The 18,250-nt window shown below is 40.7% G+C and overlaps 1 protein-coding gene and 1 non-coding gene across 2 annotated transcripts; both read left to right on the top strand.

The window, feature by feature from the left end:
* The first annotated feature begins 4,447 nt into the window (after positions 1–4,447).
* Positions 4,448–9,467, top strand: spinb (spindlin b). The gene is made up of 6 exons (XM_064974461.1): positions 4,448–4,571; positions 5,684–5,887; positions 6,050–6,098; positions 6,230–6,480; positions 6,685–6,918; positions 7,625–9,467. Exons 2-6 carry the CDS (start codon positions 5,836–5,838, stop codon positions 7,822–7,824), a joined length of 786 nt encoding a protein of 261 aa, XP_064830533.1. The 5' UTR covers positions 4,448–4,571; positions 5,684–5,835; the 3' UTR covers positions 7,825–9,467.
* Positions 9,468–11,303: 1,836 nt separating this feature from the next.
* On the top strand, positions 11,304–11,399 carry LOC135551778 (small nucleolar RNA U13). The gene has a single exon (XR_010457372.1). It is a non-coding gene; the product is annotated as a small nucleolar RNA U13 (small nucleolar RNA).
* The last annotated feature ends 6,851 nt before the right edge of the window (positions 11,400–18,250 follow it).

The following is an 18,250-nucleotide window of genomic DNA, read 5'->3' as shown; positions in this document are numbered from 1 at the left end:
TTATTCTTGCCTTGGTCTTGCATTTTCTTGCTGGCCTCAGAGGTATCAGAGGTATGATATTCTTCTTCCTCTTGCCCCCGCTTCCATCATGAACGCAACGGAAATTAGATTTTCCAAAGATGACACTTGGTAGCATAATGACAAAAAAAAACTGACTTTAGAACAGCAGCTACTTTTACAGCAGCTTTCTTTATTTAAAAAAAAATAATAATTTTTTTTTTTAAATCTCCGTTATTTTACCAGGTAAGTTGACTGAGAACACATTCTCATTTACAGCAACAACCTGGGAAATAGTTACAGAGGAGAGGAGTGGGATGAATGAGCCAATTGTAACCTGGGGATTATTAGGTGACAGTGAATGGTTTGAGGGCCAGATTGGGAATTTAGCCAGGACACCGGGGTTAACACCCCTACTCTTACGATAAGTGCCATGGGATCTTTAATGACCTCAGAGAGTCAGGACACCCATTTAACGTCCCATCCGAAAGACGGCATCCTACACAGGGCAGTGTCCCCAATAACTGCCCTGGGGCATTGGGATCTTCCTCATTGGTTCAAATAATTGATTTCAAAATGTGCATATGCCATCTAATGTCTTGTAGTGGAAATGAGAGGCCTACAATATTATATTTAGAAAATCTTTGTTGACTTTGAAAATATATAGCAGAGTAGCCAGAACATAACTCTTAACTCAGCCCCTGCGACTGTCAGTCCAACATACACCAATACACCAAGTGGTCTGAATGTCTTGGGGAATTCGCTTTACAGTCCTTACAACTGTCAGTCCAACAGTCCAACTAGGTTCTTGTGTTGTACTCAGGTCGCTACATTATACACTGTCATTTGGGGGAAGGTATACTACAGTATACTATTGTATAAATACTCTAGTATTCACTTTAGTGTTTTTGCTGATTTTACTGTTGTATTCACTGTAGTGCAAAAACACTACAGTAAATACTGTAATACTTTGTGTAGTATTTACTGTAGTATACTGTAGTATGTACAGTTAACTTTAGTGTAAAGACTGTAGTAAAATAATTATAGTATACACTATAGTAATTAAATGTGTTTTTGCGGCTTGAAGTACACTATTATTTACTGCAGTGTTTTTGCAGACTTTACTGTAGTATTTACTATATTGTTTTAGTTTTATTATCTTTGACATAGAAGTGGACGATTTCTCCTTCAGGAAACCTACGGGAGAAAAACTAATAGAGCAAATTTTCCATATCCTGTAGGTAGGTCAGACTGGGGTCTGACTAGATAGTTCAGAGCTTCTGATCTGTTCTATAACTTTGGGGCGGCAGGTAGCCAAGTGGTGGCCACTGGGGCTAAACTGTCTGCCATCCAGCACCTCTACACCAGGCGGTGTCAGAGGAAGTCCCTAAAAATTGTCAAAAACCCAGCCACTCCAGTCATAGACTGTTCTCTCTACTATCGCATGGCAAGCGGTACAGGAGTGCCAAGTCTAGGACAAAAAGGCTTCTCAACAGTTTTTATCCCCAAGCCATAAGACTCCTGAAAATTTAGGAGATTTATCAAATTGCTACCCAGACAATTTGCATTGTGCCCCCCCCAACCCCTCTTACGCTGCTGCTACTCTTTGGTTATCATATATGCATAGTCACTTTAACTATACATTCATGTACATACTACCTCAATTAGCCCGACCAACCAGTGCCCCGCACATTGGCTAATGGGGCTATCTGCATTGTATCCCGCCACCCGCCACCCGCCACCCGCCACCCGCCACCCGCTAACCCCTCTTTTACGCTACTGCTACTCTCTGTTTATCATATATGCATAGTCACTTTAACCATGTCTACATGTACATACTACCTAAATCAGCCCAACTCACTGGTGCCTGTATATAGCCTCGCTACTGTTATAGCCTCACTACTGTATATAGCCTCGCTACTGTTATTTTTCACTGTCTTTTTAATGTTGTTTTTATTTCTTTACTTAACTATTGTTCACCTCATACATTTTTTAAAGAAATTGCGCTGTTGGTTAGAGCCTGTAAGTAAACATTTCATTGTAAGGTCTACACCTGTTGTATTCGGCGCACGTGACAAAAAAACTTTGATTTGATTTGGTTCGAGCGTTGGGCCAGTAACCGAAAGGTTGCAAGATCGAATCCCTGAGCTGACAAGGTAAATATCTGTCATCCTGCCCCTGAACAAGGCAGTTAACCCACTGTTCCTAGGCCGTCATTGTAAATAAGAATTTGTTCTTAACTGACTTGCCTAGTTAAATAAAGGTTCAATTAAAATAACTGTACTTCTTCTTCGATGAGGTTTAATGGCGGTTGGCATCCAATATATTTTGCATTACTGCCACCTCCTGTACTTTGCTTGAAAATTAAAATAACTCAACAAATAACCTACAATTTAACACTACACTAACTAAATACCCACCACCCTACTCCACTATTTAAATCTATTTAGTCCTACCTCAAGCTAACAACCTGAAAGGCTAGGACAACACAACCCTGTAACTCTTCTGACGTCAAGTCTCGTATACCCAAATACCTCTCTGCAGCTGCCACCACAACCTATATTTTCTACGACTTACGTTCCATTCCTGCAGTACAGTAGATAACCATTGCTATAAACGCTAAAAATCCAATCTTGCTGAAGCATATATCACTTGTTGGCCTATCCCTCTGTACTGGTACAGATATACTACTCACACCACTCCTCTCAGGATCCATCCCTGTTGACCCATCTTCATCGACTTTCTTCACTGCCTCAGAATACATCAACTTCTGCACTGCTCTCACCCTGGAAACCTCAACCTGCCTCGCTCACACCAGACATTTCTGATCCACAGCCCATGGGCACCCCTATAACTAACACATACCACTTTCCCCAATGCTATACATCCCTTTGTCTCATGACTTCTGCACACTTATCACAGCTAGGAACCTCCCTCCTACACAGTGCTGCCACATGCCCATAAGCTTGACAGCTGTAACAACGTAATATATTCGGCACAAAAGCTTGTACAGGACAACATAAATACAATAACATCACTTTGTCGGGAAAAGGCAACATCACAACTCAAAAGAACAGACGACTCTTCTGTTTCACCACTCACGCCACCCTGTCTGCGTCGCACCAAACGACGAGCATCACAAACACCGGGAATCTTCCCTTTCAGTTGATCAACTTTCACATTTATCACTACCCCAGTAATCACTCCTTTCAATGGCGCCCTTTTCTTGAGAGCAAAACAATTCACATCGCTTGTCCCCATTTATTTAACCCGGAACGCCTGCTCCCTCTGACCTGCAGAAATACAAACAATTATCACAAGACCACTTCTGGTAACCCTCACTGATTCCACTGCACCCAACTCTGTTTTCACCTACCCTGAAACCACAAATGGATCAGCCAAAAGGCAAGGGTCCACTTTTTCCAAAAATGTCACTCCTACCGTCACAGACTGATATTTATCCTGACCCATGGTGCCTGGGCCCCGAGAACTTCACCACACCTAACCCTCCAATACTTCGCCCTCCTCCTGTCTTCGATCCGGCATACAGCTCACTCTGCTTCCACTTTCTGACATTCTTCTTTATAGAAGCCATTTTTAACTGATTCAAGCTCACCCTCTTCCTCCTTCGCTCTTTTTGACCTCCTCTGCCTCCTCCGTATTCCAAGTATACAGCTCCTTATGATAACACTGCACTTCTCCTGACATACCTTTTGTTTGTGCCTTCTCAAGGGACCATTTTGCTTCTAGAACTGTAGGGAACACAATAAATGGTATGTACTTGGCATATAGGTTTCTCACTTATGAGTGGCACAAATTGTGATATGGGGGAATGGGCAGGATATATGCAAATTAAATACTGTAATATTTACTATAGTTTCATTGTAGTGTTTTTGTGGACTGTAGTGTTTTTGCGAACATTACTGTAATATTTACTACATTGTTTTTTTTTTAGATAATACTATAGTATTTACTATAGTATTCTATAGTATACTACAACATTCTATAGTAAATACTACACATGATCGAGGGATACTACAGTGTGTAGTATATTATTCCACAATATACTACAACATTCTAAAGTAAGCACTACACAATCAAGGGGTACTACAGTGTGTAGTATACCATACTACAGTTTACTACTCTATTCTATAGTAAGTAATGTAGCAATTATTCTAAAGTAAAGTGTGGTATTTTTCAATATCGGTAATACAATAAGTAATAACAACTGTTTACTTGTTTATATCCATGTACCTGTATTCATATTTCATGTTCATCACAAAGTTGCAAGTGGTAGCCAATCACAGTTGCTTGTATTAAACAGAAATACAGATGTTTTCAAATACGTGTAGGCTTCTTCGAATGGTGTTGTATTGTCCGCGCATGCGCAATTTGCGGTCGAAGAACCCACTATTTGGCAGGAAGACCGAGCTTCCCGCGTCCCCATCCACATTTCCAGATCACTATTTGGTAGAAAGCGGGATAGGTGGGACTCGGCCATAGGATTTGGGTTGTATGCAAACGGAGCCAGAGGAAAAGCGAGATGGGATCAATTTAGATGTACAATTCATCGGGTAAGCAACCCTCAAACTAATCACTCGATTGGTAATCAAATGCATGGACTCAGACGACCACTAACTACACTAGTTCATTGGGAGGTATGCATGTGCATGAGCAATTTGTGTATAAACCTGCTTTGTTGTTTGCATTTCAAATGCATGTCAGACAGACCCAAACCTTCCCCTCCTTTGTTCGCTTGCGCTGGTTTTGATGCGGGGTTTGTATATACTGGTGCAACATGGCTGACATTGAGGTACCATACCTCCTCAGTTAAAATCCAGTCAATCCGCCTATTTGACAATCAAGCGAATCGGTGCTTCAGGATGCACATGTATGCAACGTCAAGCAACATATTTCCTCCCTTTGACTTTATTCATTGTAAACAAAATGACAATCCTATACTTTCTTGGGTCACTCTAGAGCATCTTGAGTAGTTTTACTTAGCTTGAACTGCTTGCCATTTCTGTTAAATAAAAGTATACAACAGTGAGTTCGAGGCAATGAGATGAACGTTATTTCAATGTTACCTGTAGGTAAGTAATGTTTGAAAAAACATGTCTGAAGGGGGCGGGTCTAAATCCTAGTCTACTAAAAAATAATTTCTGCTGTCTGGATAAAAAACAAAAAATCGGGGTGGGGGGGGGGGTGTCAATCCCTATTGTTTATACATTTTCAGGAAATACAGCCTATGTTGTCTATTTTCATAAGTATACATTATTCTATTACACCTAACGTTGTAGAAATTACATCAGAATTGTGACAAATTGAGCCAAGATGGGCCTACTTTCTCTATGGACCACTAATAGTAAATCAGGTCTGATTGACCTGTGTTGGTAGGCCTACTTGGTCTCTACTGTAATTATGACTCGTTGAACATGGTGTGCAAGACTAAGCCACCCTGCAACAACAAAAAAATATATATTGTTCTGCAATTGTTTTTAGGCAGCTACTGGTGCTATATATGATTGTATAAAAGGCAGGTCTATAGCACACGAGTCAGCATGACTGAATAGGTTCATAACAGTTACATTTGCAATGAGATACTTGCTAGTTATGACATTTTCTACCCCAAAGTCATTCTTCATCATAATGTTGCCATGTTTAACACATGCTCATTTTTCAACAGTTTGAACTGCCACATTAAGTGTTCCTGCCCTGGAGGGGAGTGATCCTCCCACCTGGGGCCACCACCTGCACACTGTCCTTCTTTCTCCTGATTACCTAGTAGACATTGTCACCCTAGTCTGGCAGCCTGGCTGCTTACCTACATGTATATCAATGAAGACCCCATTTGGGAAGAGGCCAGGCCAGCGCCCCAGAGCTGATGGGGGTGAGACACATTCTCGCCTTGTGTACATGAAGGCAGCAAGAACTTTACGCATTACATATAGCCTGCTACACTAAATGGCTGTAATTTTTAAAATATAAATATGATACAGTAATAAATACTGATTGGAGAGATTTCATGCACACGTTTGTTTTGTCATTTTAGGGAATATTGGGGTATCTGCAAATATGATGAAGAAGAAAAATTCCCACAAGTAAGTTCTCTCATTGTGTATACACAGCATAAAACCAAAAGCAGGTTGGCTTACAAACTGATACTACATAGATTGATTTGACATTAATTTACATATTGCTGTCCTTGACTCTCAAATTGGGATCTCTATAGGAAGCAAAAGAATAATGTTGGTCCAAGCAAGCCTATTGCCCAACCTAGACGAAACATAGTGGGTTGCAGGATAACACACCAGTGGAAGGAAGACTCCAAGGTTTCCCAGTGGAAAGGAACAGTTCTCGACCAAGTCCCTGTTAACCCCTCTCTCTACCTAATCAAGTATGATGGATTTGACTGCATCTATGGACTTGAGCTTCACAAAGATGAGCGGGTGCAAGGCCTGGAGGTTTTACCAGACCGAGTTGGTATGTGTTGTGAAGACATGACAAAAATCGGCTTTGCTCTGCCATAAAAAGCATATTACTCTTATGTCTGTTCAGTATGGTATAACCAATGTACTTATGTGCTTGATGTGTGTTTGATCATGCATACCTTATATCACAGATTAGTAAATGTGTCTTTTCATAGCCATATTAGCTGTCCATTTGAAAGTGCTCTCTGTATTGTAGCTCCCGCTCGTGTCAGCGATTCCCAGCTAGCAGAAACCATGATAGGTAAAGCAGTGGAGCACATGTTTGAGCAAGATGAAGGACCAAAGGAGGAGTGGAGGGGCATGGTGCTAGCACAGGCTCCCATTATGAACACATGGTTCTACATCACTTACGAAAAGGACCCTGTTTTGTACATGTACCAACTCTTGGATGACTACAAAGAGGGGGATCTCCGGATAATGCCTGATTCAAGTGAGAGTCCATCAGAAATGATCTTCAGTGTTTAAAATGTAGACATTGAGTACATTTACATGCACAGTAATAGTTTGATATTAAACTGATTATGGCAGCAGGCAGATTATGCAATAGTCATGTAAACACCTTACTCTGCTTATTTTAATCAGCATAAGCTCAAAATTGAAGTAAGCATACACAGATTAGAACACATAGTTTTCTGAGCAATCTTTTGAATTATTCGGACATGTAAACAGCTTAATCGGTGTTCCGGTGGTGTATTTGATCTGCACATGTGCCTGTGCCAGCACCAGGTAGTGCGAGTGAAGTGAGTTCTGGAAAAACTGAAAGTATGCGTCTTATAAATAGTTTTCACATACAAACTTTGTCTGAACACCGAATCAAATATATTTTTATTGCCGATTTTTCTGCACTTATCAAAAGGCCTATCAGTAGCCTGATTTCAGATGTGTACATGTAAACAGGATTATTAGGGAAATTGTTCTTCTTGCAAAGCATGTAAACATTTTAAACAAACTATTATATTAACCTATCCACAATAATCACATTATTGTGTGCATGTAACCGTGCTCATTGTTTAATGTCTCTATCTCTTTTAAGAAACATGTAATTCTAAATTGTTTTACTGTAGATACAATCATACTACATAGATGTAGTCAACCAATTATCTCACGAAAGCTGGTAATATTCTATGCTTTTGCAGATGACTCGCCTCCAGCAGAGAGAGAGCCTGGAGAAGTGGTGGATAGCCTTGTTGGCAAACAAGTGGAGTATGCCAAAGAGGATGGCGGCAAAAGGACTGGCATGGTTATCCATCAGGTTGAAGCCAAACCCTCTGTTTATTTCATCAAGTTTGATGATGACTTTCACATCTACGTCTACGATTTAGTAAAAACGTCTTAGGGCATAGGCATTGAGAAAATCATTGATCCACAGACCTTGGCAAATGATCTGACGCTTTCTTTGAAACAACATACATTTCCATTCAAAATGGACAATTCCTTCACAGGCTGCAAATGTGGAACTTGTCGTTTCCTGTGTCACTGCTTCCAATGCGAAATATTTTAGTGTACTTTGTTTCAAGTTCACTTTGTTTCTAAAAGAAGGGAGACCTCTGCAGATTTCGGCATGTCTGAACATTTACACTTTTCAATTGGGCCAGATGCCATGTGCGACATGGTTTATGAATGTAAAATGCGGGAAGAAAAAAATCATTGCGCTGGTAATATGGGTCAGATCTTTTTAACTTTAGTTTTCACTGTATTAATGGTGCAAGCATGACGCTAACTAATCTGCACTCTGGAAACAATGTTACAGTGACACTTTATCATTACAGCAATTATTTAAAAAATATATATATTGGATTATAATTATTTCGCACAGTGCTCCCAAATTAAAACTCCAGGTCGCACAGCAAAATATTTAGTTGCATACCTGAGAACCCTGCTTGCAGCATTTTGAATTTTAACTAATTCTCACCTAAAAAGAACCATGTCATGGTTCTTTTACGAGAGAATTGTTGTATTGTTAACACATGATTCAATTGTTCACCTTGTGTTACTGAAGCCTATGTCACTGTTGTCCTATGCAGCACTTCTGATGCTGCTGCAGGTTTACTTACCGCTACTACAGTCACTCTTGTGTACAAAGATCAGCTCCTGCCTAACCTCAATGTAGTATTATTGATAAGACATCTTGAAGGTCTGCAACAGGTCTCTGAACCATGTGCACCTGGATATACTTTGGTCAAAATGCTAGATCCTTGATGGCCCCGTCATGATTTCCAAGGTGTGGAAATCATCATATGCTGCCAATGGCTGTGGGAGGCATCAGGGCATTTAACATTTTACATTACTGTTGTGCTGTATTGTGTGCAATGTCAGTTCCACTTCTGAAAAGCAGACTTGTGTTTTCATGCTTATAGCTAAATGTAAGTTGATGTGAGTTGCATGTCAGTTTGTTCTTTTCAAGGTTATGAGCTTATGTAAACTGTGACATTTAATTTGTTGTTTTTGTACCATGCATTACAGAAACCAGTTGACTGGTAATGCTAAGTGAGTGCCAACTAATGGTGCCAGTGTTGTACAGCATTTAATGGGTAACATTTCTAAATAAATCAGTTGTCTGTTTTTTGTTTTTGTTTTTTCCACAAAAACATGGCTTATTTTGTATGTATCAACAAAGAGCTTGCCTTATTTGATTGGGAGAAATGTGTGTGCATGTAAGGATGGAGCTTGTGTGTACATATTCAGTCACAGTGGTTGTATGTCAAAATAGGACTAACATATTTTGAGTTGAAATGGAAGAGAATTTAGATATAGCTAAGGGACAGTAGTAAAGTCCTGTTTATACATCAATATAGAGGTAAAATGTGTTCTTAAAGGCATTGTGTGTTCTACATTCAGTTAATATACCTAATGCATTATTTTTGAATAATGAAAATGGTTACAGTTTGTCATTTGGCACAAACACTTTAACGTTACATAATTCTGTAAGGACATTTTATAATTAAAGACTACTCTGAATATTAAAACAAGTATGTCATATGTTTGAATGTTATGTTTAATTTTAACATAACCTTGGAAGATTGTCGATTGTTTGTGTAGCGGGGTGTAGTAGTCCAAATGGGGTCCATGGAAAAGCTCTCATAACATTGAGTGTTGCAAAACACAAATACTAGCTAGCCATTCCCTCTGTCATGCTAACTCTGAGAAATACTTAGCAATAGAATTACATATAGAATATGAATTATAGGATTGCTGTGTATTTAGCTGCAAGATAGTCAAATTTGTATAATTTATTAGATGATTACTTTATCAATACTTTAGCACATCATGAGCGAAAACAATATAGTCAAGGAACTAGGCCCTCAGATCCGGTTCTGCCACTTGTCACTTTTACATGTGCCATCGTAGGGTAAGGCTGAGAGGAAGGATGTCATGTTTCTTGTTTTCAGATCCTAATCTTGTCTCACTTGAGTTTTCTTAGGCACTAGTGCTGCGTTCATAACAAAGTGAGAAAGTGGTAATTACCACTTACGACTGGGGGGAAAACACTTGAACGCCCCTCCAACTGGTAATTACTAGTGGGAAACTCATCTGCCAACACTGAGCACTGACTTCTCCCACATGCTGACCTCTGACATCACCTACTATGGAAATTACAACAAAACTTTATTTATGAAAACCAATCTATTAATTCGTTTTTTTAGCACCATAATTTCTTTACAAGCATGATAGTTGTACTTTTGGTTATGGTTGACACGAGGTTGTTGGCCATTAGCCAATCAGCGTTTCTCAACGAGTTCAGAGCATGTGAATGCATCCAACAGGTATTTACAACTTCCCAACTGTAATTACCCCCTTCCCGCTTGGTTATGAATGAGCATTAAAAAAAACAAGTAAATAAGAAACCGCTTTCTTCCATAGCATGAGGTCTTATAATGTAAAGAAGACGTGTCACTGATTTTACACATCTGTAAATCCTTTAGATCTAGGGAGGAGGGGCTATTGGTCGATTTGGATGTCAAGGGACAGAGCAACTACACATATTATCCATTATATTGACCAGATACTCTACTTGCCACTAACAATGAAAATACATGTCTTAAAAAAATAGAGGCAGTCGGGAGGAGGCAAGATCAGGTGGGCACATTCTAGCCAATGAGAGAGCATATACTCGCGTGAAAAACAGGCTCAACGGTGCCCATTAGGTTACTACAGTCAAAGTCAAAATAGTCTGTAAAATTCATGAAAACGAAAATGTGATTTTTATTTGAGGTTAGTGTTAAGGCATAAGGTTAACAGTGAGGTTAAGGTTTAAAATCACAATTTAAGACGATAAATTGTGAAAATAGGCGAGGTGTATGACTTTATGACTGTGGTAACTAATGACGACGAGGCACAACTCCGATAAATTTTTCCTCAAAGTTTACGATTCTCAGATTTATCAGTAAACTCTAAACAACCTAATCATTACGAAACATATATTCGATCAAATAAACCACACATAGCAAATAGGCCATTACATTTGTTGTTAACCAAATTCACTTTCATTGACCCATACAAAAACTAAAAAACGGCACCTGCTGGAGAAGACAGATTTTTTCGCTCTCGCTTCGCCTCTTCCTCTCTGCTCACTCTATCCAATGTCCCAGCATGCATCATTTGTGAATATATTATAATGCGAACTACTGACGGTTTGCTGTACTTTATTGGAAATTCACAAACATTTTAGCTTCTTTCATATTGAGAAATTGTAATTATATTTTTGCACTGATCGTTGAATGTAATTATACATGAAAACGTGGACTTTGTTTCCAAACCAGTTTATAAAAGACTATGAGCATTCCTCTAATACTTTTGGAACCCTTACGAACATTGATCCTTCGGTTCATTAATGTGATGATCGGGAGCGTCATAGTGTTTCTGTGACAGGTGTGACCTCATTGTTACGCAATGCACCTCAGCCGTCTGATCATGAACCAGGGTTTCATTATATGGTTAAAAAAATGTGACCGATATTTAAAGCATTGAAAGGTTCGATTTTTGGTCAACCTCTGCACCCAAGCAGGTTTCGCTGAAGGGTAAATACAGCTGAGGCTTTTATTCGTTTTTGGGGTTGTAACCCAATAAAGAATAGCGGTGTAAAAACATGGACCAGATAATAAGTACAAAATAAAACCTCTGCTTTAGAACATCTAACTTTATAAAGATCTTAAAATCTGGTCAGTTTTAAATCAAATCAAATCAAATTTATTTATATAGCCCTTCGTACATCAGCTGATATCTCAAAGTGCTGTACAGAAACCCAGCCTAAAACCCCAAACAGCAAGCAATGCAGGTGTAGAAGCACGGTGGCTAGGAAAAACTCCCTAGAAAAGCCAAAACCTAGGAAGAAACCTAGAGAGGAACCAGGCTATGTGGGGTGGCCAGTCCTCTTCTGGCTGTGCCGGGTAGAGATTATAACAGAACATGGCCAAGATGTTCAAATGTTCATAAATGACCAGCATGGTCGAATAATAATAAGGCAGAACAGTTGAAACTGGAGCAGCAGCACGGCCAGGTGGACTGGGGACAGCAAGGAGTCATCATGTCAAGTAGTCCTGGGGCATGGTCCTAGGGCTCAGGTCAGTTGAAACTGGAGCAGCAGCACGGCCAGGTGGACTGGGGACAGCAAGGAGTCATCATGTCAGGTAGTCCTGGGGCATGGTCCTAGGGCTCAGGTCCTCCGAGAGAGAGAAGGAGAGAATTAGAGAACGCACACTTAGATTCACACAGGACACCGAATTGGACAGGAGAAGTACTCCAGATATAACAAACTGACCCCAGCCCCCGACACATAAACTACTGCAGCATAAATACTGGAGGCTGAGACAGGAGGGGTCAGGAGACACTGTGGCCCCACCTGAGGACACCCCGGACAGGGCCAAACAGGAAGGATATAACCCCACCCACTTTGCCAAAGCACAGCCCCCACACCACTGGAGGGATATCTTCAACCACCAACTTACCATCCTGAGACAAAGCTGAGTATAGCCCGCAAAGATCTCCGCCACGGCACAACCAAGGGGGGGCGCCAACCCAGACAGGATGACCACATCAGTGAATCAACCCACTCAGGTGACGCACCCCTCCAGGGACGGCATGAGAGAGCCCCAGCAAGCCAGTGACTCAGCCCCTGTAATAGGGTTAGAGGCAGAGAATCCCAGTGGAAAGAGGGGAACCGGCCAGGCAGAGACAGCAAGGGTGGTTCGTTGCTCCAGAGCCTTTCCGTTCACCTTCCCACTCCTGGGCCAGACTACACTCAATCATATGACCCACTGAAGAGATGAGTCTTCAGTAAAGACTTAAAGGTTGAGACCGAGTTTGCGTCTCTGACATGGGTAGGCAGACCGTTCCATAAAAATGGAGCTCTATAGGAGAAAGCCCTGCCTCCAGCTGTTTGCTTAGAAATTTAGGGACAATTAGGAGGCCTGCGTCTTGTGACCGTAGCGTACGTGTAGGTATGTACGGCAGGACCAAATCAGAGAGATAGGTAGGAGCAAGCCCATGCAATGCTTTGTAGGTTAGCAGTAAAACCTTGAAATCAGCCCTTGCTTTGACAGGAAGCCAGTGTAAGGAGGCTAGCACTGGAGTAATATGATCAAATTTTTTGGTTCTAGTCAGGATTCTAGCAGCCGTATTTAGCACTAACTGAAGTTTATTTAGTGCTTTATCCGGGTAGCCGGAAAGTAGAGCATTGCAGTAGTCTAACCTAGAAGTGACAAAAGCATGGATTAATTTTTCTGCATCATTTTTGGACAGAAAGTTTCTGATTTTTGCAATGTTACGTAGATGGAAAAAAGCTGTCCTTGAAATGGTCTTGATATGTTCTTCAAAAGAGAGATCAGGGTCCAGAGTAACGCCGAGGTCCTTCACAGTTTTATTTGAGATGACTGTACAACCATTAAGATTAATTGTCAGATTCAACAGAAGATCTCTTTGTTTCTTGGGACCTAGAACAAGCATCTCTGTTTTATCCGAGTTTAAAAGTAGAAAGTTTGCTGCCATCCACTTCCTTATGTCTGAAACACATGCTTCTAGCGAGGGCAATTTTGGGGCTTCACCATGTTTCATTGAAATGTACAGCTGTGTATCATCCGCATAGCAGTGAAAGTTAACATTATGTTTTCGAATAACATCCCCAAGAGGTAAAATATATAGTGAAAACAACAGCGGTCCTAAAACGGAACCTTGAGGAACACCGAAATTTACAGTTGATTTGTCAGAGGACAAACCATCCACAGAGACAAACTGATATCTTTCCGACAGATAAGATCTAAACCAGGCCAGAACTTGTCCGTGTAGACCAATTTGGGTTTCCAATCTCTCCAAAAGAATGTGGTGATCGATGGTATCAAAAGCAGCACTAAGGTCTAGGAGCACGAGGACAGATGCAGAGCTCGGTCCGATGCCATTAAAATGTCATTTACCACCTTCACAAGTGCCGTCTCAGTGCTATGATGGGGTCTAAAACCAGACTGAAGCATTTCATATACATTGTTTGTCTTCAGGAAGGCAGTGAGTTGCTGAGCAACAGCCTTTTCTAAGATTTTTGAGAGGAATGGAAGATTCGATATAGGCCGATAGTTTTTTATATTTTCTGGGTCAAGGTTTGGCTTTTTCAAGAGAGGCTTTATTACTGCCACTTTTAGTGAGTTTGGTACACATCCGGTGGATAGAGAGCCGTTTATTATGTTCAACATAGGAGGGCCAAGCACAGGAAGCAGCTCTTTCAGTAGTTTAGTTGGAATAGGGTCCAGTAAGCAGCTTGAAGGTTTAGAGGCCATGATTATTTTCATCATTGTGTCAAGAGATATAGTACTAAAACACTTGAGCGTCTCTCTTGATCCTAGGTCCACGCAGAGTTGTGCAGACTCAGGACAACTGAGCTTTGAAGGAATACGCAGATTTAAAGAGGAGTCTGTAATTTGCTTTCTAATAATCATAATTTTTTCCTCAAAGAAGTTCATGAATTTATCACTGCTAAAGTGAAAGTCATCCTCTCTTGGGGAATGCTGCTTTTTAGTTAGCTTTGCGACCGTATCAAAAAGGAATTTTGGATTGTTCTTATTGTCCTCAATTAAGTTAGAAAAATAGGATGATCGAGCAGCAGTAAGGGCTCTTCGGTACTGCACGGTACTGTCTTTCCAAGCTAGACGGAAGACTTCCAGTTTGGTGTGGCGCCATTTCCGTTCCAATTTTCTGGAAGCTTGCTTCAGAGCTCGGGTATTTTCTGTGTACCAGGGAGCTAGTTTCTTATGAGAAATGGGGCTGACTGACAAGGGGGCTGACTGACACTCAATAATGGATTATTTTTTTATATGCCAAAAACCTACGACGCACTTGAACCCCTCCCACGACCCAATCCCGAATGATGTCGGGCCTATATGCTAGGTCGAACATACAGTTGAAATCGGAAGTTTACATACACCTTCGCCAAATACATTTAAACTCGGTTTTTCACAATTTCTGATATTTAATCCTAGTAAAAATTCCCTGTTTTAGGTCAGTTAGGATCACCACTTTATTTTAAGAATGTGAAATGTCAGAATAATAGTAGAGAGAATTATTTATTTCAGCTTTTATTTTTTATTTCTTTCATCACATTCCCAGTGGTTTACATACACTCAATCACATTCCCAGTGGTTTACATACACTCAATTAGTATTTGGTAGCATTGCCTTTAAATTGTTTAACTTGGGTCAAAAAATTTGGCTCATTCCGCCTGACAGAGCTGGAGTAACTGAGTCGGGTTTGTTGGCTTCCTTGCTCGCACATGCTTTTTCAGTTCTGCCCACAAATCTTCTATGAGAATGAGGTCAGGGCTTTGTGATGGCCACTCCAATACCTTGCCTTTGTTGTCCTTAAGTCATTTTGCCACAACTTTGGAAAGATGCTTGGGGTCATTGTCCATTTGGAAGAACCCTTTGCAACCAAGCTTTAACTTCCTGACTGATGTCTTGAGATGTTGCTTCAATATATTCACACAATTTTCCTCCCTCATGATATCATCTATTTTGTGAAGTGCACCAGTCCCTCCTGCAGCAAAGCATCCCCACAACATGACGCTGCCACTCCCGTGCTTCGCGGTTGGGATGGTGTTCTTTGTCTTGTTCTTCGGGTTGCAAGCCTCCCCCTTTTTCCTCAAAACATAACGATGGTCATGATGGCCAAACAGTTCTATTTTTGTTTCATCAGACCAGAAGACATTTCTCCAAAAAGTACAATCTTTGTCCCCATGTGCAGTTGCAAACCGTAGTCTGGCTTTTTTATGGCGGTTTTGGAGCAGTGGCTTCTTACTTACTGAGCGGCCTTTCAGGTTATGTTGATATAGGACCCGTTTTACTGTGGATATACAGTGGGGCAAAAAAGTATTTAGTCAGCCACCAATTGTGCACGTTCTCCCACTTAAAAAGATGAGATAGGCCTGTAATTTTCATCATAGGTACACTTCAACTATGACAGACAAAATGAGGGAAAAAAATCCAGAAAATCACATTGTAGGATTTTTAATGAATTTATTTGCAAATTATGGTGGAAAATAAGTATTTGGTCAATAACAAAAGTTTATTTCAATACTTTGTTATATACCCTTTGTTGGCAACGACAGAGGTCAAAACATTTCTGTAAGTCTTCACAAGGTTTTCACACACTGTAGCTGGTATTTTGGCCCATTCCTCCATGCAGATATCCTCTGGGGCAGTGATGTGTTGGGGCTGTTGCTGGGCAACACGGACTTTCAACTCCCTCCAAAGATTTTCTATGGGGTTGAGATCTGGAGACTGGCTAGGCCACTCCAGGACCTTGAAATGCTTCTTACGAAGCCACTCCTTCGTTGCCCGGACGGTGTGTTTGGGATCATTGTCATGCTGAAAGACCCAGCCACATTTCATCTTCAATGCCCTTGCTGATGGAAGGAGGTTTTCACTCAAAATCTCACAATACATGGCCCCATTCATTCTTCCTTTACCCGTACGGATCAGTCGTCCTGGTCCCTTTGCAGAAAAACAGCCCCAAAGCATGATGTTTCCACCCCCATGCTTCACAGTAGATATGGTGTTCTTTGGATACAACTCAGCATACTTTGTCCTCCAAACACAACGAGTTGAGTTTTTCATCTGACCATATGACATTCTCCTAATCTTCTACTGGATCATCCAAATGCTCTCTAGCAAACTTCAGACAGGCCTGGACATCTACTGGCTTAAGCAGGGGGACACGTCTGGCACTGCAGGATTTAAGTCTCTGGCGGCGTAGTGTGTTACTGATGGTAGGCTTTGTTACTTTGGTCCCAGCTCTCTGCAGGTCATTCACTAGGTCCCCCCGTGTGGTTCTGGGATTTTTGCTCACCGTTCTTGTGATCATTTTGAACCCACGGGGTGAGATCTTGCGTGGAGCCCCAGATCGAGGGAGATTATCAGTGGTCTTGTATGTCTTCCATTTCCTAATAATTGCTCCCACAGTTGATTTCTTCAAAACCAAGCTGCTTACCTATTGCAGATTCAGTCTTCCCAGCCTGGTGCAGGTCTACAATTTTGTTTCTGGTGTCCTTTGACAGCTCTTTGGTCTTGGCCATAGTGGAGTTTGGAGTGTGACTGTTTGAGGTTGTGGACAGGTGTCTTTTATACTGATAACAAGTTCAAACAGGTGCCATTAATACAGGTAACGAGTGGAGGACAGAGGAGCCTCTTAAAGAAGAAGTTACAGGTCTGTGAGAGCCATACATCTTGCTTGTTTGTAGGTGACCAAATACATATTTTCCACCATAATTTGCAAATAAATTCATTAAAAATCCTACAATATGATTTTCTGGATTTTTTTTCTTCTCGTTTTGTCTGTCATAGTTGAAGTGTACCTATGATGAAAATTACAGGCCTCTCTCATATTTTTAAGTAGGAGAACTTGCACAATTGGTGGCTGACTAAATACGTTTTTGCCCCACTGTAGATACTTTTGTACCTGTTTCCTCCAGCATCTTCACAAGGTCCTTTGCTGTTGTTCTGTGATTGATTTGCACTTTTCGCACCAAAGTACGTTCATCTCTAGGAGACAGAACGCGTCTCCTTCCTGAGTGGTATGACGGCTGCGTGGTCACATGGTTTTTATACTTGCATACTATTGTTTGTACAGGTGAACGTGGTACCTTCAGGCATTTGGAAATTGCTCCCAAGGATGAACCAGACTTGTGGAGGTCTACAATTTGTTTTCTGATGACTGGTGATTTCTTTTAATTTTCCCATTATGTCAAGATAAGAGGCACTGAGTTTGAAGTTAGGCCTTGAAATACATCCACAGGTACACCTCCAATTGACTCAAAGGATGTCAAATAGCCTATCAGAAGCTTCTAAAGCCATTACATAATTTTCTGGAATTTTCCAAGCTGTTTAAAGGCATAGTCAACATAGTGTATGTAAACGTCTGACCCACTGGAAAATTGTGATACAGTGAAAAATGACTTGTGTCATGCACAAAGTAAATGTCCTAACTGACTTGCCAAAACTATAGTTTATTAACAAGAAATGTGTGGAGTGGTTGAAAAACTAGTTTTAATGACTCCAACCTAAGTGTATGTAAACGTGAAACTTCAACTGTACGTTCGGTCACATGCATTTTAGCTTTCAATTTATTTCAAGTAATAATTTACTACAAAAATCTATAGGACAGCTAGCAGTGGTGGAAAAAAGTATTCCATTGTCATAGTTGAGTAAAAGTAAAGATACCTTAATAGAAAATAACTCAAGTAAAAGAAAAAGTCACCCAGTAAAATATTACTTGAGTAAAAGTCT

The sequence above is a fragment of the Oncorhynchus masou genome, chromosome 1 (genome assembly GCF_036934945.1).
Source record: "Oncorhynchus masou masou isolate Uvic2021 chromosome 1, UVic_Omas_1.1, whole genome shotgun sequence".
Taxonomy (NCBI): Eukaryota; Metazoa; Chordata; class Actinopteri; order Salmoniformes; family Salmonidae; genus Oncorhynchus; species Oncorhynchus masou.
This window is presented reverse-complemented; position numbering and strand designations above follow the sequence as displayed.

Bases quoted from the DNA above. Each gene is read 5' to 3' on its own strand.
- spinb (XM_064974461.1), top strand. From the start codon at position 5,836: ATGAAGACCCCATTTGGGAAGAGGCCAGGCCAGCGCCCCAGAGCTGAT. The intron at 6,099-6,229 runs GTAAGTTCTCTC...GGATCTCTATAG, and splicing joins AAGAAGAAAAATTCCCACAA to GAAGCAAAAGAATAATGTTG. The intron at 6,481-6,684 runs GTATGTGTTGTG...TCTGTATTGTAG, and splicing joins GGTTTTACCAGACCGAGTTG to CTCCCGCTCGTGTCAGCGAT.